Source organism: Alosa pseudoharengus, unplaced genomic scaffold, assembly GCF_046254945.1.
Source record: "Alosa pseudoharengus isolate Yale_2024_CS ecotype anadromous, Long Island Sound unplaced genomic scaffold, YU_APseudo_1.1 YU_APseudo_1.1_scf_10, whole genome shotgun sequence".
Classification (NCBI taxonomy): domain Eukaryota; kingdom Metazoa; phylum Chordata; class Actinopteri; order Clupeiformes; family Clupeidae; genus Alosa; species Alosa pseudoharengus.
In genome coordinates this window covers 22,265,635-22,288,134 of record NW_027468565.1, presented here as the reverse complement: position 1 = coordinate 22,288,134, position 22,500 = coordinate 22,265,635, and the positions used below count along the sequence as shown (strand labels likewise).

At 43.4% G+C, this 22,500-nt stretch overlaps 1 protein-coding gene across 2 annotated transcripts in view; it reads right to left on the bottom strand.

The window, feature by feature from the left end:
- The window catches only part of cdh13 (cadherin 13, H-cadherin (heart)), a 500,261-nt gene that overhangs the window by 94,596 nt on the left and 383,165 nt on the right, over positions 1-22,500 (bottom strand). For both annotated transcript variants that reach the window (XM_076267601.1, XM_076267593.1), the window contains one exon: positions 12,986-13,126. In XM_076267601.1, the coding sequence (XP_076123716.1) occupies positions 12,986-13,126 (141 nt within the window). The remainder of the gene's footprint in view (positions 1-12,985; positions 13,127-22,500) is intronic.

Here is a 22,500-nt window from a genome sequence, read left to right as displayed (position 1 = left end):
TAAATAAACTGTGTAATCCGAATGCTCCCTGGCTCACAGCTAGTGAGGAGGTGGGTTAATAACGACGTAAGCGATTATGATTGGCTAAGGCAGTGTCATGTTTCATGGTAGCCAATCAGAGCCAGTGTTTTTACACACTTGCCAGCACACGTGCCACACACACACGCAACAGCTAAAATAGAGATTCGACGAAACAGCAGAGGTCAGGAGCAATCCGAAAAGTTGGCATTTTCAAGGTGGAGATATAAGCACTACTTCAAATTCATCAAGGCAAGAACATGCATGTAATGTGTACATTATGTCCAGGAGCGAAGACTTTGTCGACATCCGTTGTAAGCAACTCTAATTTAATGAAGCATCTCACACACGCATCTAGTGTTAGTGGCCAAAAACACCGATACCTCCACCACAGATGATAGCTCGCCATCCACTAGCAAAGAAGGACTGCTCAAAACTGCTCAAAAGAATCCAAATTCTTTGACATATAGCAACTTTTTTCTTTGTAACAATAACGCAAATAGTTACTTTCCCTGGTAACGAGTTACTCTTATCATAGAGTAATTCAGTTACTAACTCAGTTAATTTTTGAAACAAGTAGTGAGTAACTATAACTAATTACTTTTTTAAAGTAACGTTCCCAACACTGGTAATCACACACACACACACACACACACCTTCCTGTGTGTTCACAGACACACAATAGTTTGGGCCAAGCACACTGACACACATTAGTTAGTGTGACCATGCACACACACGCGCACACGCACACGCACACACACACACACACATGAGGTTGGCTGAGATAGATAATGGGTTTACTTCACAGTTATTGAACCAACGCCACACTGGCTCAAAGCATTTCCACAGGATTCAGACTAATTGGAGAACAGAAAGGCTGCTCTTGACCCACACTTATTTACCATCCAGGAAACACACACAAGTGCAGACGTACTGACTCTTCCAAATGCCTTGAGATGGGAGGAGAGGGAGGGACAGAGGAGTGTGAGTCCTACTGTGAGCTGTGGCAGACACAGCAATTATACACTCTGTGAGTGTGAGTTCTAGTGTAAACTACTGGGGCAGACACAGCAATTATACACTCTGTGAGTGTGAGTTCTAGTGTAAACTACTGGGGCAGACACAGCAGTAATATACTCTGAGTGTGAGTCCTGGTGTAAGCTACTGGGGCAGACACAGCAGTAATATACTCTGAGTGTGAGTCCTGGTGTAAGCTACTGGGGCAGACACAGCAGTAATATACTCTGAGTGTGAGTCCTGGTGTAAGCTACTGGGGCAGACACAGCAGTAATATACTCTGTGAGTGTGCTGCTTCATTTTGAAAAAAGGCTGTCAACTGAGGTTCGGAATTAGCACCTCAATGGTAATAAATTGACAAACTAGCCAGTAATTGGTGTAGGGACGTCAAGAGAGATATATACTGTAGTTTTGTGTCTCGGCATGCAAAAATTTGATTACATAATCAATATGTGTACGCACTGGTCCATGTGTTTGTCCACGTATCTATAAACAAACACAATGGCTCTAAAATCTCATTTGGAAAATGTAATGAGAGTTGATGAGATACCCACATGTGCTGAAACAACAATCTCCGGCAATCATTGCTTCATGCAAATCATCTACTTCCATTTCGTTGCCACATTGTGAAATCTCATTTTCGAGGCAAGATCCCATTTCAAACAAAAGCTGCTGTCAATTAGCATTACCTGGAGCGGTAATGAATCAACAATAACAATAATAACAACACCAACATCAACCAACAACCAAACAAAAACCCACGACCGCCAAAAGCATCTACTGCATAGCATTGTTTCGCTTAGCGTGTCTCGAGAAGTACGAGAGTGTCCTCAGGTAGACGTCAAACTGCACTGGAGGGCCACTTGTCTTTGAAGCAGTTGTGAAGCACCTAAGACAGTAGCATACAGTACATGCCTACAAAGGTGGCCACACATTGAAGAGTGGCTGGTGTGGTGGTGGAGGTGACTTCGGAGGTGTAGTCTCCTGATCAAGGTTTCTGATTTTCCTGCCTCTTGTCTGCACTCTTCAGAAATGAAGGACAAAGCAAGATAGACAATGAACATTCAATTGGAGAGGCCTTGAAGAAAGAGTGTGTGTGTGTGCGTATGTGTGTGTACAAATAAACATCCACACAGCTCTTTGAATCCACCACCTACCACTGGTGGCAAAGCACCTAGTACCTAGTCAAGAATTTCAGCATTTTCAGCTCCCTCTGCCATCACATTTAACTCCATTAACATTCTGACAAACCATATTGCCATCATTCATATGTGTTTGTGTCTCTCTGTGTGTGTGTGTGTGTGTGTGTGTGTGTGTGTGTGTGTGTGTGTGTGTGTGTGTGTGTGTGTGTGTGTGCGTGCGTGCGTGCGTACGTGTGTGTGTGTGTGTGAATAGGTGCATGGAGGCTGGATTTTGCCATCCGTCTGGTTGAGTGACGGGGTCGATAAGGCGGATCAGCGTCCGTCCCGTCCCATCACTCGGAGCGGACTCGTCAGAAGCGAGACGGCCGTTATCACGGGCAGCCAGAGGGTGGGCCGCCCTTCTCTTCTCTTCCCACCACCTGCAGCGCTGACACAGCCAAAAGAGCAAATCTCCCGTCCTCCCTCCTGCTAACTCGCTCTTCCCCTCTCTCTCTCTCTGTCTCCCTCCATCCCTCTCTCTCATTTTATTCTTCTGTCGGTCTCTACCTCTGTTCCCTCTCTTTCTCTCTCTCTCGCTATTCCATAAATCCATATTCTACTTTGACTCCCTCCATCTCTTTTTCTTTTTCTGCTTCTACCTTTCCAACCTCTGTTTCCCTCCTTCCCTCTTTCCCATGTCATTTCTTTTTTGCTAGTGGCTGTTTCTTAAAGGTGTCCATGTCCAAAAATGAAGCACTATTCATTAAAAACGATACAAGATAATCAAAAGTTACTCAGCAGTAAGTAAACAACACAATTGAAAACAAGAGTTGCAAAAACAAGAGAATTCTCTCTTCTTCTCACTCCATACTTCTGTGTTCTCTCCATTCTCTGTGTATTCTGCTGGCCTCAGTCCACCTATCCCTCTTCCTCCATCTTTCCTCCATTTCCCTCTCTTCTCTGGCCCCTTCTCCCTCTCTCTCTCCTTCTCCGTCTCTTCTCTGGCCCCTTCTCCCTCTCTCTCTCTCCCTCTCCTTCTATCTGTGTCTCTTTCTCTCTGTATCTCCACTCTTTGCTCTTCCCTATCGTGCCCTGCAGGACCCGTCGCCTGGACTCTCTATCGCTACCCACCACCTCACTACCTCCAACCCCCAGACCAAACCTGTTCCTGTTCCTATCTTCCTCTAAACCCAATATCATCTCTCTCTCTCTCTCTCACCTCCCAACTTGCCCCTCTTTCACGCTATATCAATCTCTCTCTCTCTCACTCCCATCTCCTTCCCTCTCTCTTGTATGCCCCCCCCCCCACATGTCTTGTCTTCTGTGTGTCCCCTCAGCCTGAGGTGTGCCCATGGGATTGCAGGAGAAAGGAGAGGGAGATAATGGCCAGGGCTGATAAGTTCACCATTATCCGCTGTATCCTCGGGCACTGCAGTCTGTCTGCGCCAGCGCCCTGTAACCTGCCCCTGCAGTGAGTCATCGCACTCACGGGGGGAGTTATCATCCCACTGCAGACACACACACACACACACACACACATACACATATACACACACACACACACCCGCCCCATCGTGCACACATACACACACTCACACCCCAACCCCAGACACACCCAAAGGATTGGGCAGCTGGCTCAGTGTTGGGTATAGGGAGAATGGCCCTGAATGGTCTGAGCTCCAACAATCACTGAAGAAAACTGATGCTTTTAAAGCTAAACACTATAAATATCTCCATTTTCTTTCTCTATACAAGTGAACTATGGTACCAGCATCCATTTACTCCATGTACAATATTTACAGATATCTTTGTACTCTAATGTGAGATAATCCGTAGCACAGCACACACCATATTAATGTAATTCACAACGGCACACAGCACACTATGGCTGATTAGTAGAACGTCATGTCACAAGGCCACTTAATCAACGCTAGCAAATGAGGCCCATTAACTCCCGATGAAGATCATTTATACAAGCCTCCGTTTCACAGACAAGTGGCTATATGGTGCTTCATGGCTTGCACAGATTACGCTGCACATTCATTTAAGCTGAATTAATTTGGACTCTAGGATATCTGAAATATTAGCGATAGCATATTAGCATTGGCAGACATCTGTATTGGAGAGCTGCATTCATGGTGGCAGACTGTCTTTGCGTCAGGATATGGTTCGTATCGAATGCCACGGTACAATGTTAGTGGAACATTTTGGCTGGTGGATACAGGTACTTAGTCAACTTGAAGTCTGTAGCAAAGTCTCTCTGACATGTTCAAAACTACGCCAGATAATTGCAATCTAAAAACAATGTGTTGGCCGAACCAGTGCATGCAAAAAAAGTCAATTCTTGTTTCTCATTAAAAACTGACATTAATCTTCCAGCATCGGCACCCACACCCAGACTAAAACTCATTGGCTTCTAACTCTGCTTGTCCATTTTCCATGTTCAAAAGAAAGAGCTTTTTGTGCTCCTAGCCAATTCAGCACAGGATTACGACACAGTGAAACTTTCCCATTACACACCCAGTCTAAATGTTGTGCTTCTCAATTTAATATATTTTCCAGAGTCAGTCAGGAAAAATGTGTTTAATGCTCTAACAGAATGGGAATGGTGCACATTAAAGGCTAAAGACTAAAGATAACACGTTTGAAAGACCAAGTTTCTGCCTAAATAATGTTTGACACAGGACATCAATAATAATGAGACTTCTTATCCAAAGATACTTACAGTACAAGTAAATTTCACATTTAAAGGGACACCAGGCAACGTTTTCGTGTTAATTACTCATCTTCGTAAGTCGGTATACAGTATGGTTAAATGACTCGTTACAGGGCGAATGAAGACTCTCTCGCCCGCCCCTACTGCCTGTAGGAAGAATATCCCGCTTGCAAGTTCAGTGTATCGTACCCAGCGACCGAAGCAGGCAGGCTAACGAAATGCTAGAGATTGTTGCAAACGTGTGTATAATGGCAGAGCCGGCGAAGAAGCAGCGAAAACCCTTGACAGAAGACGCAAAGAAAAGGAAAAGAGCTTCAGACCGAGCGAGGGGGAGTTTCGTAGAGAAAAAGCATCAGGCTTGCCTGGTGTCCCTTTAATTGGTGTGTTCCCTTACGGCCAAACTTGTGATGGTGTTAACACTATCATTCAAGCTTATTATTGTTAACCAAGTTCCTTGTTAGAACAAAAAACTCCATTAAAGAAAACTAACACATGCACATGTGTGAACACACACACACACACACACACACACACACACACACACACACACACACACAAGGTCTCAGTTGACTGATTGCTTTTCTGCATCTAAACCAATATGGGAATAAAATATAAAGCCAATTTTCCACTACACGTTTCAAGTGATACAGGAAATGAAAAACTTCATTCTCCATTTTGTCAGAATGGTGTTTTGAAATGTGAATCATGAACTGAAAACAACATTTCCATTTGAATTACTGTACAATAAATAAATATCCTACACGGATACACGCACACACACAGTACAGTTATATTCTGTTTATTTCTTTGTTTACGCCAATAACTGCCACCTGGATATGGCATTCTCATGTGAGCAGGTAGGTAGCAGCTTGTCAGTAGCGGCAGGGCTATCCTTTAGCAATTGCAATAATGCTGTTATAATGGTGATGGTGCCTTAATACTAAAGAAACTGTGTCGGAGGTATTCGTAGCAGCCTTGCAGCATATATTAAACACACACACACACAGACAAACACAAACACATGCACATACAGTACACACATATCAATATGCAGTATACAATGTGTTTAAATATATCACTGGGTATTTGGAGATAACACACACACAGTGAATAAAACTTTCAATGTCCACTAGCGTTTTTCAAATACATTCTAACTGGAGAAGAGGGAGCATCCTTCCAGTGTGTCATATTTTGACACAAGATCTGACCTATCAAACTGTTATTCCGCAGCAGAGGCTTAAGGACAGAGGTGATAGCTGTTTGCGTGGGCAGGGCATCAGGGATCCTACTGGTCAGTCTCGCTGCCTCCCCTCTGGCTGCTTTACAGAGGGCAGTGGGTGCAAGAGTGATGATGTGGGGTCAGCCAATGCTTTTCTCCCCTCTGACCCGTTCCAATTTGATCATTTTCTTTGCTTTCCAGAAGGTCATGCCCAGAAGTCATCCTTGAGGGCAATGAAGATTTGACGCTTCAGCGTGGTAACAGATCAGAAAGCGTATGCAGTCCGAACAGATAAGGAAGAAACACTAATTATATTCGCTGGGTCCTGACCTATCGATTTTGCATCATTTCTGCAGTGTGTGTGTGTGTGTGTGTGTGTGTTTGTGTGTTTGTGTGTGTGTGTGTGTGTGTGTGTGTGGACACGCTGTACGGTGCGGTGCTCACTGTTTCCTGATGACCATATGGGCCTCTTGACACTGCTGAGTATGAGGACATCTATATACTATATTATACTATATACATGCAGTACTATACTGTACTGTACTATACTATACTATACTATACTATACTATACTTTTAGGATTGCTCTAACATTTGCAACTTAAAATCTCCAGAGGCATCACAAGTGAGTGTGTATGTGTGTGCATGCATATGTATGTCGCTGTGCATGTCCAAGTGCATGTGTATATGTCCATATTGATTTGGTGAAGCTTAGTGACACACACACATACAGACACACACACACACACACACACACACACACACACACACACACACACACACATACACACACACACACAAACACACACAAAGTGACAGGCAGGAAACCTCTGGAAAAATGGAGGCTCTCCTTAACTGACCATCTCTGAACTCTGAGTCTATGGTGATAAGCAGACACAGCCCAGAAAGGAAGGGAAAAAATGAGTGTATTAGTCCGGGGGCATCTGCCTGGCCCTCACATCCCTCTTAGGCCACTGGCACAGCTCCTGGCACAATCACACACACACACACACACACACACACACACACACACACACACACACAGAGGTGCTCTCCGACAGCCTCAATGCATCACTGGAGTAGGGGTGGTGGTGGTGTGTGTATGTCTGTGTGTGTGTGTATGTGTGTGTTTGTGTGTGTGTGTGTTTGTGTGCGGTGGGATGGATGGAGGTGTCGGGAGTTGAACCCTTACGACCGCCAGGGGCGATTCCATTAAGGAGCGCACAACTCAACATTACGGCCTCCCCTTCAGGCGTCACTGACTGCCGCAGCTACTATGTACATCTCCCAAACACACACACACACACACACACACACATACAGACATACATGCACTCATAAACACACACACTCACAACACACACGCACACACACACAAACTCACTCACTCTCTCACACAGACAGACAGACACTCACTCACTCACAAACTCACTCACTCTCTCACACAGACAGACAGACAGACAGAAATACAAGCACTCATAAACACACACACACACACACACACACACACACACACACACACACACACACACATATATACTCCAACAAACACAAACACATAACCAAACTGCAAATGAATATCATTTGTGTTCCTTGACAAATATGCCATAGCATGGTTGGGAGAAGACCATTTGTACGTTTGTCATTCCTCCCTCTCTCTCTCTCTCTCTCTCTCTCTTTCTCACTCTCTCCATTTACCCATTTATAGTGTTTCAAACTTTGCCACATTTGCCCCCCCTGGACTGGTGTAATTTAGTAATTTAGAGCTTTGAATGGCTGCAGCGGTTGACATAGGTCAGCACAACATAATGAGCACACACACACACACACACACACACACACACACACACACACACACACACACACACACACACACACACACACACACACAAGCACACACATACACATACACATATCTTCAGGGGCGTAGCCAGGATTATTTTATAGGGGGGGCCAGCTGGGTCCAGACTTTTTATTGGGGGGGCACTTGGGAATCAAAACTACTATTTAAAAACTACTCAAAAAGTTTTGAAGATTAGGATAGCCTATTTTAATAATGGTAATAAATTGTGTAAAGCCAACACTGATACACAGGTCAGTTTGTTGTCCACTCCAAATCATTTTCCATAAGCCAATGCTATAAAAAAAGTACATTATGATAATGCACCTTACTTAATCAGTCTTATTCAAATGATGTTAAAGAACAATAATAAATACTACAAATATTGTATTCAGATATTTAATCTTATACTGATGATGGCCAAACTATATTTCTTTCTGATATCCACTCTACTTGGCTGTAAGTAACATGGCTCTGAATTAAGAAATTTACCCTTAGAACCCTAGACTGAAATAAATGCCATTTTTATTTAGTAATGAAAAATGCCCTTTCTGCGCTCCATTTCTGTGACACGAACTGATCTAACCTGACTGAACCCGAGTTTGCGTGTTCTGTGTGTACACTCATGATGATTCTAAAACAACTTTTTACTGCATTGTCATGAACAAAGTGAAGGCAAAAATGTGTTTTTTTGTCGAATAAATTGGGATGCAATGTGAGTCTCGAATTGGATGCCATGCAGGAATTTGCTGGGATCTCAAAACCGCATTATGAACATACTTTGCCATAGAGAAACACATGATAGCGTTGGATTATGAACATGCCTTGCCACTACAACACACAAAAACGTGGGGTAAGTGGAGCTATATGAAGTTATTATTTTGATCTCTGTATCTCCTCTTTCATCTGACATGCGTGGCATATCTATCCGATCACGGGTTCGCGAATAGGGCCTAATTCAAACGATAGTTGGTTTTTGTACATGATGTTATTTTGCAGTCACGTTGTCTGTTTTTATAGCCCAGAAGCATCGATATATTTGGTACCAATAGACAGCCCTGTCTCTCCTCTTTCTTCTGATATGCTTGCCATATCTATGCGATCACGGGTTCGCGAGTAATTCAAACGAGAGTAGCCTAATGGGTGCGCAGGTAAACTATGAATCAATCAATTTGATTTAATTTCATGATTTATTTTTTGTTTTCGTACTTGATCGCACAGGCAAGAGTTTAGTCTCGTTGGAAGGCCGCACTTCTGCTCTGTCACGCAATTAAAGTTTCATCTCGCTGCGATGAACAGTTCTGGAGCAATGTAACAAAGAACTCAGGCAAAGCAGCCTCTGCCTGACCAGCTATGGCAAGAACAACACGCAGTCAGCAAATTATGTTTTTTATATAAAGTAGCCTAGCCTAGGCCCCATTAGCCTACTTTTATTGGAGCCATGATATGTGCCTAATATGCTTGCATTTCACCCGAATTTTATCGAAATATTTTTGTAACAGCGTTACCGCAGGCATCCGATTATTTCTGATCAGCCCCACACGTCAATGTCAGAGCCTACCTAAGGACAGCCCAACTCATCATCAACTCATGTTGTTACTGCATGAGGTTAAGTAGTAGTCAGTGTTTTTAACAGATGACTTGAATTGTCCCGCTGCTGCTGCTGCACTAGGCCTAGCCTATCACGATTTGATCACAGCCGTGGGCTACACTTCCTGACTGGGCCAATGGTCGTAGATAGAGTGCAGTAATTGGTTCAGTCCCTGCTTTGCAAAGTGTTGGCAAAGTGCCGTCAAAAACGGCAGCAATTATTTTTTTCTTTTTTACTTTTCACTGAACGGAGCTGGGGGGGCCAGCAGGGTGGCCAAGCTTTGACCAGTGGTGGCCGTGGCCCCCCCTGGCCACCACGTAGCTCCGCCCCTGCATATCTTATCTGTGTTGTGCAGCATCTATGGTACAGTATGGCTACAGGAAGGCTGTTGCAAATATGTCCTCAGAATCAAAAACAGAAGACAAAAACACACACTGCCATATGCCATACACATCACACACACACATACACACACTCATATTCACTCACACACATGCAAGACTGATGTGTATTACATTTGCCCTGGGCTTCATATAGTGAGACCTATACGACAATCATTTAAAAGAAGAAGGCAGAGGTCATGTAGGATAATGGCAAGTGTGTGTGTGCGCTTGCGTGTGCGTGTGTGTGTGTTTGTGTGTGAGTGTATAAATGTCCGGCCCCCCTATCACTCCTCCGTGAATCACAGCTGTCACACACTACAGCGATGGATGCACTTGGTGCACCTTTGGTTCAGCTCTCTCTCTCTCTCTCTCTCTCTCTCTCTCTCTCTCTCTCCTTCTCTCATCTATCTCTTTCTCACTTCTCTCACACATTCCTTCCCTTTCTCACTTTTCTCTCTCCATCCATCTCACTCTTTCTACCAGCATCCCCCTGACTCCAAGCTAAGTAAAACTAGCCTTGTGAGATCCTGTGTTACATTAGAGGAATCCGTGATAATGTCTTATCCCCTGAAACACACACACACACACAAACACACATGCACGCACACACGCACACACACACACGCATACACACACAAACGCACGCACACACACACTCACACAAGCACACGCACACACACAAACACACTCACGCATACACACACAAACGCACGCACACACACACTCACACACACTCACACAAGCACACGCACACACACAAACACACTCACTCACACACACACACAAACGCACGCACACACACACACACATACACACTCACACAAGCACACGCACACACACAAACACACTCACGCATACACACACAAACGCACGCACACACACACTCACACACACTCACACAAGCACACGCACACACACAAACACACTCACGCATACACACACAAACGCACGCACACACACACTCACACACACTCACACACACTCACACAAGCACACGCACACACACAAACACACTCACGCACACACACACAAACGCACGCACACACACACACAAACGCACGCACACACACACTCACACACACTCACACAAGCACACGCACACACACAAACACACTCACGCACACACACACAAACGCACGCACACACACACACAAACGCACGCACACACACACACACATACGCACTCACACAAGCGCACGCACACACACACACACACTCACGCACACACACACAAACACACACATACACACTCACACAAGCGCACGCACGCATTCACGCTTCCTCACGTCACCACTCTGACCATGGCATTCACTGACCCCTAGTCTCTGCTGAGGATGCATTTTCTAGCAGCATCTTCCCCACTGAATCAAGAGTCATGGTATCCAGCGCTTTCTCAATCTCATTCATCTCTCTACAGGCTCCTAGCAGAGAGCTGATAATGTTCAAGGTTATCTGGAGAGATGGGGGGGGGGGGGAAGATGAAGTGAAGAAGATTGAAGAACACCCTGAGATGTGTGGCGCAGAAAAAAAGAGGAAAGGGGAAACCAACAGAGAAGGAATGAGATGGAAAAAAAACAGAGAAAGGAGGAGATAAAAAAAAGTCCAGAGAAGGAATTAGGATTACCGATGGAGGGATAGGGGAGAGAGAAAAGTGCAGTAGGAAGGATAGAATAATAACAAAAAGGGGAGTTGTAGGAGGGTAAGGTCTTAATGAAAAGAGAAAGAAAGAAGAATTGAAGAGGAATGAGAGGCAAATTGGAGTGGACAAGAAGAAGAGGAGGGAGGAAAGGGTGGATTAGAGGGGAGAGAGGGAGGAGAGTGTGCTGACTGTGAAGGAGTAAGCTTGGACCACTGGTCAGATGCAAGCCAACCCGTGCATCTCGTTTCCTTCCTCTGCATGAGCTAGAACTCACTCTCATAGTGTCAAAACATCACCGTCATGAGCTAGAACTCACTCTCATAGTGTCAAAACATCACCGTCATGAGCTAGAACTCACTCTCATAGTGTCAAAACATCACCGCCATGAGGTAGAACTCACTCTCATAGTGTCAAAACATCACCCTCATGAGCTAGAATCTCCTATGACAAAAATAATGTGTGTTTCCGATGCTGTTTCCTTATGTTAGAATGTGTGAATCCCTGTATAATATATATATATATATATATATATATTAGGGCTGTCAAAATAACTGATTAATTTTGATTAATTAATTTGAGAAAAAATAACTGATTAAAATAATTAGTGCAGATTAATCGATTCCATATGACCTTTGACCCTGAGCCGTTCTAGTCAGTAAAAATTAGACTGTAAAATGAAGGAGACAGAAGAAAACGTGCTGCCTGGATCATTGATTGGAACATTTACTTTTAAAAAATGGCCTGATGGTGTTGATAAAAAATAGTGTTGAAAATAAAGTCCTCTGCAAGGTCTGCAGCAAGGAATTTGCATATCACTGGAGTTCATCAACTCTATAGTCGCACATCAATGCAAAGAAATAAGTGTTGACATTGAGGGGAGTGTTAATTTATTTTCATTGTGTCCCCTTGGTTATATCTGTGGCCTGAAATGCCTTGTATGTGAAAAAAAAAACTTCTTCCCGAAGCACTTTTGAATTTATTTCCTCAGCATATTAGGTCATATCATAGATTATTATGGCAATTATTTGAACAGTGAAAATAATAATAAAAGAGTTTTTGAACTTTAATGTCACTAATGCTGATTAATCAATGATTCATTTGAATTTAAATATGTAAAATACTTTCACAGCAAAAATTATATATGCGATTAATTTAGATTAATTAATCACAGAGTATGTAATTAATTAGATTATTTTTTTTAATCGATTGACAGCCCTAATATTTATTTAAATCTAAGGGGTTCCTTCTAATAGGTGATTTTTGCAACAGTGGTCCTGAAAACTTGCTATTGCTATGTTTGTTTGTATGTATGTTTGCTCTTCTGTTATCTTATGCCATAGTGTAGATTCACCAGTGAGTGGGTGGACTTGGTGAGAGGTAACAGACTAGGAGGACAGTAAAGCAGCAGGCGACGGCGGTGTCGGGCGGCGGGTTCTCTCACCAGTGAGTGGGTGAACTCTGGCGCGTGGTCGTTGCGGTCAGTGATGGTGATGGTGGCGGTGGCTGTGCCAATCAGGCCCACCTCGCTGCCTGCCATGTCCTTGGCCACGATCTCCAGCTCATAGGTAGTGGTGGGCAGAGTCTGTGGACACACACACACACACACACACACACACACACACATTGATTATTTTATTTGGAATGACCAATACTGATTAAAACAACACAGCATCCAAATATTCACCTGACAATATTCACAACGAAATGACAACAGACATGGCCGTACAGACATAGGCAACAGAATGACATATGACTGTTCAACTAACACTCAACTCCGACTCAGACCTGGTATGAATGTGTTTAGCAGAGCACAGATGGGAGATATATGTACACAAGTGAATACAGGCATCGTTCGATAGGCACAACTCAGAACTGACACACGCACACACAAACACACACACACACACACACACACACACACACACACACACACACATTCAAACAGACACACTCAAACACACAGGTCAGTAGAGATGCTGGTCAATGTAGACACAAGTCAGATCTGACACACACACACACACACATACATACAGAGGTCAGTAGAGATGCTTGTTAATGCAGACACAAGTCAGAACTGAGATGCGCGCACACACACACACACACACACACACACACACACACACACACACACACACACAAACACACACACACACACACACAAACAAACACACACACACACACACACACACACACACACATATGTGTGTCTCATCACCTGAGAACATTTCCGAAGTGCAGTGTTTAAAACAAGACCACATCTTATGCACAGATTGCACTGGAAAGGGGACTCTTTGTTTCATATAAATAAATAACCACAGTGCTTATTTATAGACAAGATGGTACACAGTGCATTATGTTAAAAGAGAGGGGGGGAAACAACACAAATCAAAGATGAAATGGATTCAATCATGAGCGATTGTATTAAGATAAAAGGAAAAGAAAGCAAGGGCAGAGTGAGAGGGATATGGAGAGAATAAATGAAAAAGGAAAGCATTACCATAAAGAAGAAGAAGAAGAAGAAGAAAAACAGAGCATAAAACATTTTCTGAAATAAATCAGGTCAGAGTGAGCACAGGTTCAAAGCTCTGCTAAACAAGAGTACATTAAACATACATCAGTGGATGCATACCACTCTTGATAGGTAGGGATGGGGAACAGTTTTTTTTTTTTTTTTACCCTCTGGTGGAAAACAACCATGCTGATAGAAACAGATTGCTAGAGCATCTAGGCTATCTGGAGTGGGACTAAAACATCAGCAAGCATAAGCAGAGAGACATAAAGAAAGCAGAGATAAAGCAAAAGGACATTTCAGGAAGAAAAAACTAACAGTGTATCCATAGAAAAATATCCCCTCATCTGGCCAATACAGCAAAGGCATTCCGACTTTCTTTTGGAATCCTGGTGAAAATCCAGTTGCATACAACATTTGTTTCCACTGATTTCACAAATGATGGAGTGTCAATAGAGGACAACAATATTTCTCTGTTGTAGTCTGTGGAGTTCCGTAATTAAACTTGTAGAAATCTGGGGTATTTCTGAATGTATTCTGATGTGTTCATTATGTTACTTCTGTGTGTAGTAGACACGGGGCGAGCCGCATGCCATTGTACACACCCTTGTTCTGATCAATAGCTTAATGGCTTGACCATATGTGGACACAGTTGAGGCCCTTTAGGCCTGTGTCACAAACACATAGGATCAAACAGGGCATGCTGCCATGTTGCACATGTTGCTCAGGGACATCGGAGGCCTTTTCCATCTTTCTTTCTGGTCAGAACTGTTTTTTTGTGCAATGGTTGGTACCTTCCACATTGGCATGATTTACGTTCACATGTTTTAGTATAACAGGTTTTGTCTCAGGTTTGGACTTGGAGACGGATCGAGGAATCGACTCTGGGAGCATCTTATGCCAAGACGCTCAGCAGCAGGCCGCTTCTACTAACTACCACAACTGTTAGACTCTGTGCAGTTTTACTGTTTGAGACTTAGCCTGTGCTCTGTTAGTCATTGTTCTACCATCTACAAAAAATAATTTGATCATCGATCCTGATCCAACCGTTGAGACTTATTGAGAGACCATGTTCAATACAAAACATTTAGAACTTAAACACAACGCAAGGATCGGTAATCCAACAAACTGTAGGAGATTCCTTCGTTCCTCTGTTAAATTGCATCAATTCATAAACTGATCTACAGTCTACAGTGCAGCGGCAGCATGTCATCATCAAATAATAATTAAAAAAAACAACAAAACATTCAACAAAAGAAAACAACAAAAACATTCACAAAAAACTGTGGCGATCTGTTAAGGTTAGTTTGCAGATATCACATAAAAAACAAGGCTAAAGCAGAGTAAAGTTGAATAAAAACATTTAATTGATTTTTGCCTGAAAGCTTCCATAAAATCTTCAATAAAGTTTTTCAGGAAAAATGAATGACATAGTGACTAATCTCTTGGGTACAGAGTCTGAGATGGTGACGGAGCTAAATAAAAAAGACACATCTAGACGATGCCTGCCACTGTCTCATAGCCACATAACTTCTGAGGCTCAAAATATACACGCACGAGTCGGAAGAGCCTCCAACGCGCATTCGCAACGAGGATATGCCTGATCTGAGACACAACGCTGAGTAAATGTCAAGTGTCTGCGTTTGCGCTGTGTGTGTGTGTGTGTGTGTGTGTGTGTGTGTGTGTGTGTGTGTGTGTGCGTAAGTTGTGTATTTATACCAGTCAACATGATATGAAAACCTCCACCCACACCTCGTGTCCTCCCGTGCAGAGTGGCTCAGAGGGAGGAAGTACTGTAGCAGTTGCTGTGTGTGTGTGTGTGTGTGTGTGTGTGAGATAGACGACTCAGGAGAAAGTTTAGAACTACATTTGAAAAGCCCAAATGGGGAAGCCAGGATCATTTTCTTTTTATCTACCCCCGCCCCCAACACACACATGCACACACTCATACAACACACCCACAGCATTGATCAAAACTTGTTAGATGCAGTTTATTTTACATTTACATTTAGTCATATCGCTGGCACTTTTATCCAAAGTGACTTACAAAAAAGGGAACTATCAAAGTACGGTGTGACAAGGACATGTTAGTGCAGCAATAACGCGTATTATGACTTGTGTAGAGTCCAATGCTCAGAAGGCAGGGAGGCCCGTCAGGAGAGCATTGCAGTAATCCAGTCGCTAGATGACCATGGCCTGTATCAGGCGTTGGGTGGTATATTAAGCGAGGTATGGCCTGATTTTTCTTATCTTGTAAAACGTGAAGCGGCACAGCCAGAGTAGGTTAGCTGGTCTTTGATCATGACTCCAAAGTTTAGATAGGGAGTAAGTTTTGATGTCAATGTCATGGTGTATAGTTGGTTTGCCTAGGCCCTAGGAGGACCATCAGTTTGTCCTTTGAGAGGTTCAGCTGAATGAGATGTGCTTTCATCTATAAAGATACGTCTGAGAGACATTCAGAGATTCGTGCAGAGACCAAGGGGTTGTCAGGGGGTGGAAAGGATACACAAAGCTATGGGTTCTCTGCAATGCACTGCACGGGATCAGAGGTCATCTTTAAGATCATTAGCGCATTTTAGAGATCTTTAGGCTTTATTAACAAAAAAAAAGATCTCTTTAAGAGGCAAGACCAGACACACACACACACACACACACACACACACACACACACACACACATACATACACACAGTCCAGACACAAATGGATTCGGAGGTGGTGCAGTCAAGCCTGAAGTCCTGGCTTCCCGCCTCCATGTTTTCACCTCTGCCTTTCTAGATGATACAATAACCACCTAGTCTTGCGTAAACTCTGCTCTGCCTCTGTGCTTCTTGCCAGATTGACATTAATAACTTCAAATAAAAGCCATATTGGTAGCCTTACAGAGAATTCATTATGATTTTCCTTTCCATCACAGCCCTGTCTGTCCCAACGGATCAAAACTACATGGAACTACGCATGGAAGAGCGCTATCCAAGTAAAGCTTGATTGACTGTTTCTTAACAAGCTGAGAGTGCCTATTCCAGGAACACTGAAAAGACATTCCACTGTGTAAAGAAAGCCTTTTTCTTCCATTATCTCGCACGTCTCTCTCCATCTTTCTCCATCTTTTTCTCTGGGTCCTGCCGAGTGCCTCTTAACTGTCACATCAGTGGCCATATAAACCATTCACATAGGGGGGAGAGACTAATATCCATAATCATTACCCACACAATAATCATTTGTTACAATCTCTCACCTTAATAGTGATGAGGAACCTGTCGTGCATATACGGCACTGTCGAAGTGCAGTGGTTAAGGGCAGCTTTCACTCTTCCCCTGTCATCTGCTCCTCCTCCCAGAGGGTAGTGTTAAGTGGCACATGCTTAATAAAACACCTCCATCTGTTTGAAGCCCATCCCTAGAAGGCAGGCTGCTCCCTTCAGAGTTTGTTATCCTACCCATAATGCCCTGCTCCGCTGTCTGTTCACTCTGCCAGCGCAGAGACACTGAAGAGTGGCAGCAAGCGATTTACATGGCAGAGAGAATAGAATAGCCAAGGAGAGATCTCAGACACCATTCTCAATTTCACAATTTTCCAGCTTTCCATATTTGTTGAATTGAGGTTAATGATTACTCTTTTCACCTTGGCAGGGTAAATCTTCCTGTGATTTCCTGCCCACTGTGCTGCAGAAGAGTGACTATCTTCGAACATACATCTCGGAAAACTTGACAAAGACATTTTGGAAAAGCATTGCATTTTGCATTGATCTTTTTGTTGACAGTTGATAGCCAGCAAATCGTTTTGTAATTTCTGCATGAAGTTGGTTTACACGGTGGCAACATCATTATATGAAATGGACTAATTAGGCTGTGTAGAGTCTGCCAGTGATCGCTATCTGAATGTGAGTGAAGGCTGATGTTGTTTTAGCACATTCTGTCATGATATATTGAAGATGGAGCTCAGGTATGTTACTGTAACTAAGCAATCATGAGCCGCTATGCCAGCTGGTGGCACTGGAGTCTGCAACACAGCATATTTTATCATCCAGACACTTCATGAAGCACCCCATAATGATATGCTTGCTTCCTCCATCTACACTATACTGTGTATCTTGCTTTTCGACAAACAAAGGAATGAAAATAAAGGAAAGATGGATGAATGGAGGGATAGATGGTAGATCAATGGGTAGGCTGATGAATGGATAGACAGAGAGATGGATAAAGAAATGAATGAACAGATGAACAGATTTGTAAATATGATGAAAGACATTAATAGGCTGGAGCTGTTCTCACAGGCTGCTACACGCCTTTCTCTCTCTCTCCGTAAGCCCACTGTGTAAACAGCCATCCTGAGCCTTTCCTGCTAATTATGAACGAGAGTACTTAAGCAATTATTATTATTAACCACCAGAAACAGCCAATTATCATTTAGTGCATGTCCAGGAAAACACAAATTACTCCGACAGGTTATTATTATTTATTTATTTTTTTGTGGGAAAGAAGTGTTTGCAAAACAAACAAATAAGTGGTTTGGCACTAACAATACAATTTTAAGCAGCCTTTTGGCTAAAATAAAGAGGAACGCTTATACACTAAGTTCAATTAGTCCACTACCATCTACTGTAGGTACATGTAAATTGTAGAAAGCAATCACAGAATCCAAAATAGGAGCAAAGCGTATTTGTTTATGATGGATGCTTTTGCAAATTAAGTGGTAGTGTTTCACAGAGAATGCGGAGGGTGATGACTAAAGGAAGCAGAGACATTGTGTCCACTCATATCAGTGGTTTTGTGTGGTGTAACATGGGAGAGATGACCACTACTGAGGCATGTCTACATAGAGAAATGCTGGATGAGATGGAAGTAAAAATTCATGGTTCCCAAAGATGTTGTGTAAATAGTCTTTAAACATTTAAACAGATGGGTTTATTACATTACATTACCCTATGCTACAAAGACTTATAGCACCTTCCAGCCCATCAGAAAAGTATCATTTGTAGAGTTCTAGAGTACACAAAAACAGCCCTAGTTCTTCAAATGTTGAGTGACCTTCAGTACACTCTGTGGTTGAGTGAAATATGATACCTTCCCCTGTCTCCCCTCCCCGTGTCACAACAGTATTGAATGAAACAATGGATTGAATCAGAAGGTGTCCTCTACCAAACCTGTAGTAAATCTCCACTCTCATGCAATACCCCCCCCCCCCCCCCAACACACACACACACACACACACACACACACACACACACACACACACACACACACACACATACACCACACACACACAGCAAAGTTAACTCATGAAACACACACACATACACACACACACACACGTGCACACACACACACACACACACACACACACACACAAACACACGGGAGTTGTCATAGTGAGGATGCAGACCAGACAGACCAGTGTCTGTGACAGGCAAATTCTAAAAATGATTTACCCTGAAAGCAAACAGATGGTCTTTTTTTATAGACCTGAGCATGAAGAGGGAAAAAGACATGAATAAAAGAGAAGATAAAAAATAAATAAACAATCTCTCCATCTGGAAGAGAGGTAGACAAGGGGATGTCTAATATCAAAGTTGTCAGACACACATGAGATGATCTTAGCATTCGCGACGATATCTTAATGAAAGTGATGGCTCTCATATTTAGCCTTTTCTCTTACACAAACAAACAGTGGACATCTGATTGCACTGCTGCCAACTGGGAAGGTCACCTGAAAGTGAGAGCTACGACACACACACACACACACACACACACACACACACACACACACACACACACACACACCCACATATACACACACACACACAGACACACACTTCAAATTGTTTATCTGAGCATGTGAGAGCCGCTAAATAGAAAATAAAAAAATAAAGTGATGGAGGTTGACGGAGCCATTTGTTTTCTGACGGTGTCTGCCGCCTCAAACGCCTCTGTGGTAACCACCCCAGATACATTTTCATTTTGTTCCGCAGTCAAAGGTGCTTTTCATCAGGCGACAGCTGGAGCGCTGACAAATGTAATATTACAATATGGGGGGGGAATGGAGATGTTTTCTATTTTTTTTTGTCCACAAGAGGTGGTGGAGTCAGACCAGAAGCTCCTGAAACCAGGGAAAGGTAACAGGGAACAGGAATCACATGCACACACAAGCATACACACGTATGCGCACACACACGCAAACACACTTACATGTAGAGAGGAAGAAATGTGTCTACAAACATGCAGGGATGAAGGAATGCTGTGAGTGTGTTACTAGTGTGTCTGTACAATTGTGTGTATGTGTGTGTGTGTGCGCTTGTTGTGTTTGTGTGTGTTTGTGTGTGTGTGTCTGTGTGTGTGTGTGTGTGTGCTTGTTGTGTTTGTGTGTGTGTGTGTGTGTGTATGTTTGTGTGTGTGTGTATGTGCGTATTTGTGTGCACTGGTGTGTGTGTGTTCACGTGTCCCGTACACTTCAGAGCCCCATTCCCTGTGAATAGGTGATGTCCTAATCGCAGAGGCAGGGCCCAGATTGCTTTGTTTTGACAGGGCCCTTTTGAATGCGAGTGCTCTCCTCTCTCCACCTCCTGCCTTTGTTCCACGCCTCATTCCTCCAGAGCGTAATGTCGCGGACAAAAGGCTGTGAAAAGCCAACTGGGACTGTGTGAATGGGACCTCTCTCTCTGCCTCCCTCACGGGGGAACACAATGCCAAGCCTCCTGCCATCCACTGTCACTACTCTTCTCTCTTTCTCTCTCTCTCTCTCCCTCTCTCTCTCTCTCCCTCTCTCTCCTCTTTGTTTCTCTCTTTCTTTTTCAGTTTTACATATCGCTTTCTGTGTGTCTACCTGCTTCCATTTTTTCATTTGAAGAAGGTTAAGGCTAAGGATGGGGGGGGGGGGGGTTATGCAAAGTGACTTTAAAATCCTACATTTTGAAATCTTAATACATGAATACATATACCAGCTCATCACTTTTTCTGTCATTCTTTACTTTGTTTTGACATTGAGTTTTCTTTTCACTTCATTTTTCTTTGACTTCTATTGTCTGCTTCTCTCTTTCTCTATCTCTCTCTCTCTCATTCAAACACACACTGTCTCTCTCTCTCATTCAAACACACTCTCTCTGACTCTCTCTCTCTCTCCCTCTCTCTCATTCAAACACACACTCTCTTTTCCTCTCTCTCTCCCTCTCTCTCATTCAAACACACACTATCTCTGTCTCTCTCTCTCTCTCTCATGCCAGTGTTTTCTTCCTAAAGTAGAAGTCTGTCTCTATGCTTCATCTTGTCTCCTCATCCTCCTCTCTCTCTCTCTTGCTCTCTCTCTCTCTCTCTTTCTCTCCCTCTCTCTCTGCTCAGTTATGATGGCTCCCACCTACGGTATGTCTCACATTTCTCCTTCATCACTCAGTCTGGATCTCAGAGTCTGGCGCTAACCCAATGTGATGTGGCTCCAAGTTCAGAAGAATACTAACTTCCCCTTCCTTCCACCCTCCTCCTCTGGTCTGGGTGTGACGGCTGACATTTCCTTCCAAACACACGCTCTTCTTGTCCCTTGTTTCACACTCTCCACCCGTGTCAGGGGCGCACTATCCATTTCAAAGGTGTTTAATGTAATTAAATTATTTGTTTAATAGTTGATCCCCTTGTTGTGTGAGTATTTGTACTGTGATGAAAATAAGTCCCGAAGTGTCTTTCCTTCAGTGAGGTTGCACAGGAGTCTAATTGGCCAAGTCATGCCAGAAACAGCAGATGTTTAATCCTTCCGTATCACAAAAAAGACCTTGTGCTTTAACTGATGCAGCAAACAACAGTGGCATAGCAATTAGCTTGTACTTAAGACAGTTGCTTCACAATTAAACAAGGAAAGAGAAAGAAGGAAGGACGGAGAGGAAGAGAGAAGGGGACAGAGAGAGAGATGGAGGGGAGAGGGGAGAAAGAGAGAGAGAGAGAGAAAGAGAGAGGGGGGGGGAGAGGGGAGAAAGAGAGAGAGAGAGAGAGAGAGAAAGAGAGAGATGGGGGGGAGAGGGGAGAAAGAGAGAAAGAGAGAGAGAGAGAGAGAGAGAGAGAGAAGAGAGAGAGGGGGGGGAGAGGGGGAGAGATAGATTTGATAAATCACATTTTGATGATGGGCCTAATTAATTAAATTCATGTCTTTAATCCATCTCTAGGTTGCACCTTGTATACGTGTGAAAGTCACGCATCCAAAACTCATCCCTCTGCACGCAAGGACACTAGGAGGCAATCTATTTATATGGCGTCCTTTCTTATAAACAGATGCCTTGTGGAAATTGTTCTGTCCTCAGCAATAAAATCACTGCAAATTAGTGTCTGTTTACCAGACCATTGCATATGCTAGGCAGAGGCAGTGCTTTTGTTTGGGCCCTGTTATTCACTGTTTAAGCAGCTCATGACTGGGATTGTGGCTCCTGGGCTGTGTCGGGTCATTTTCTCTTCTCTAGATTATCATCGA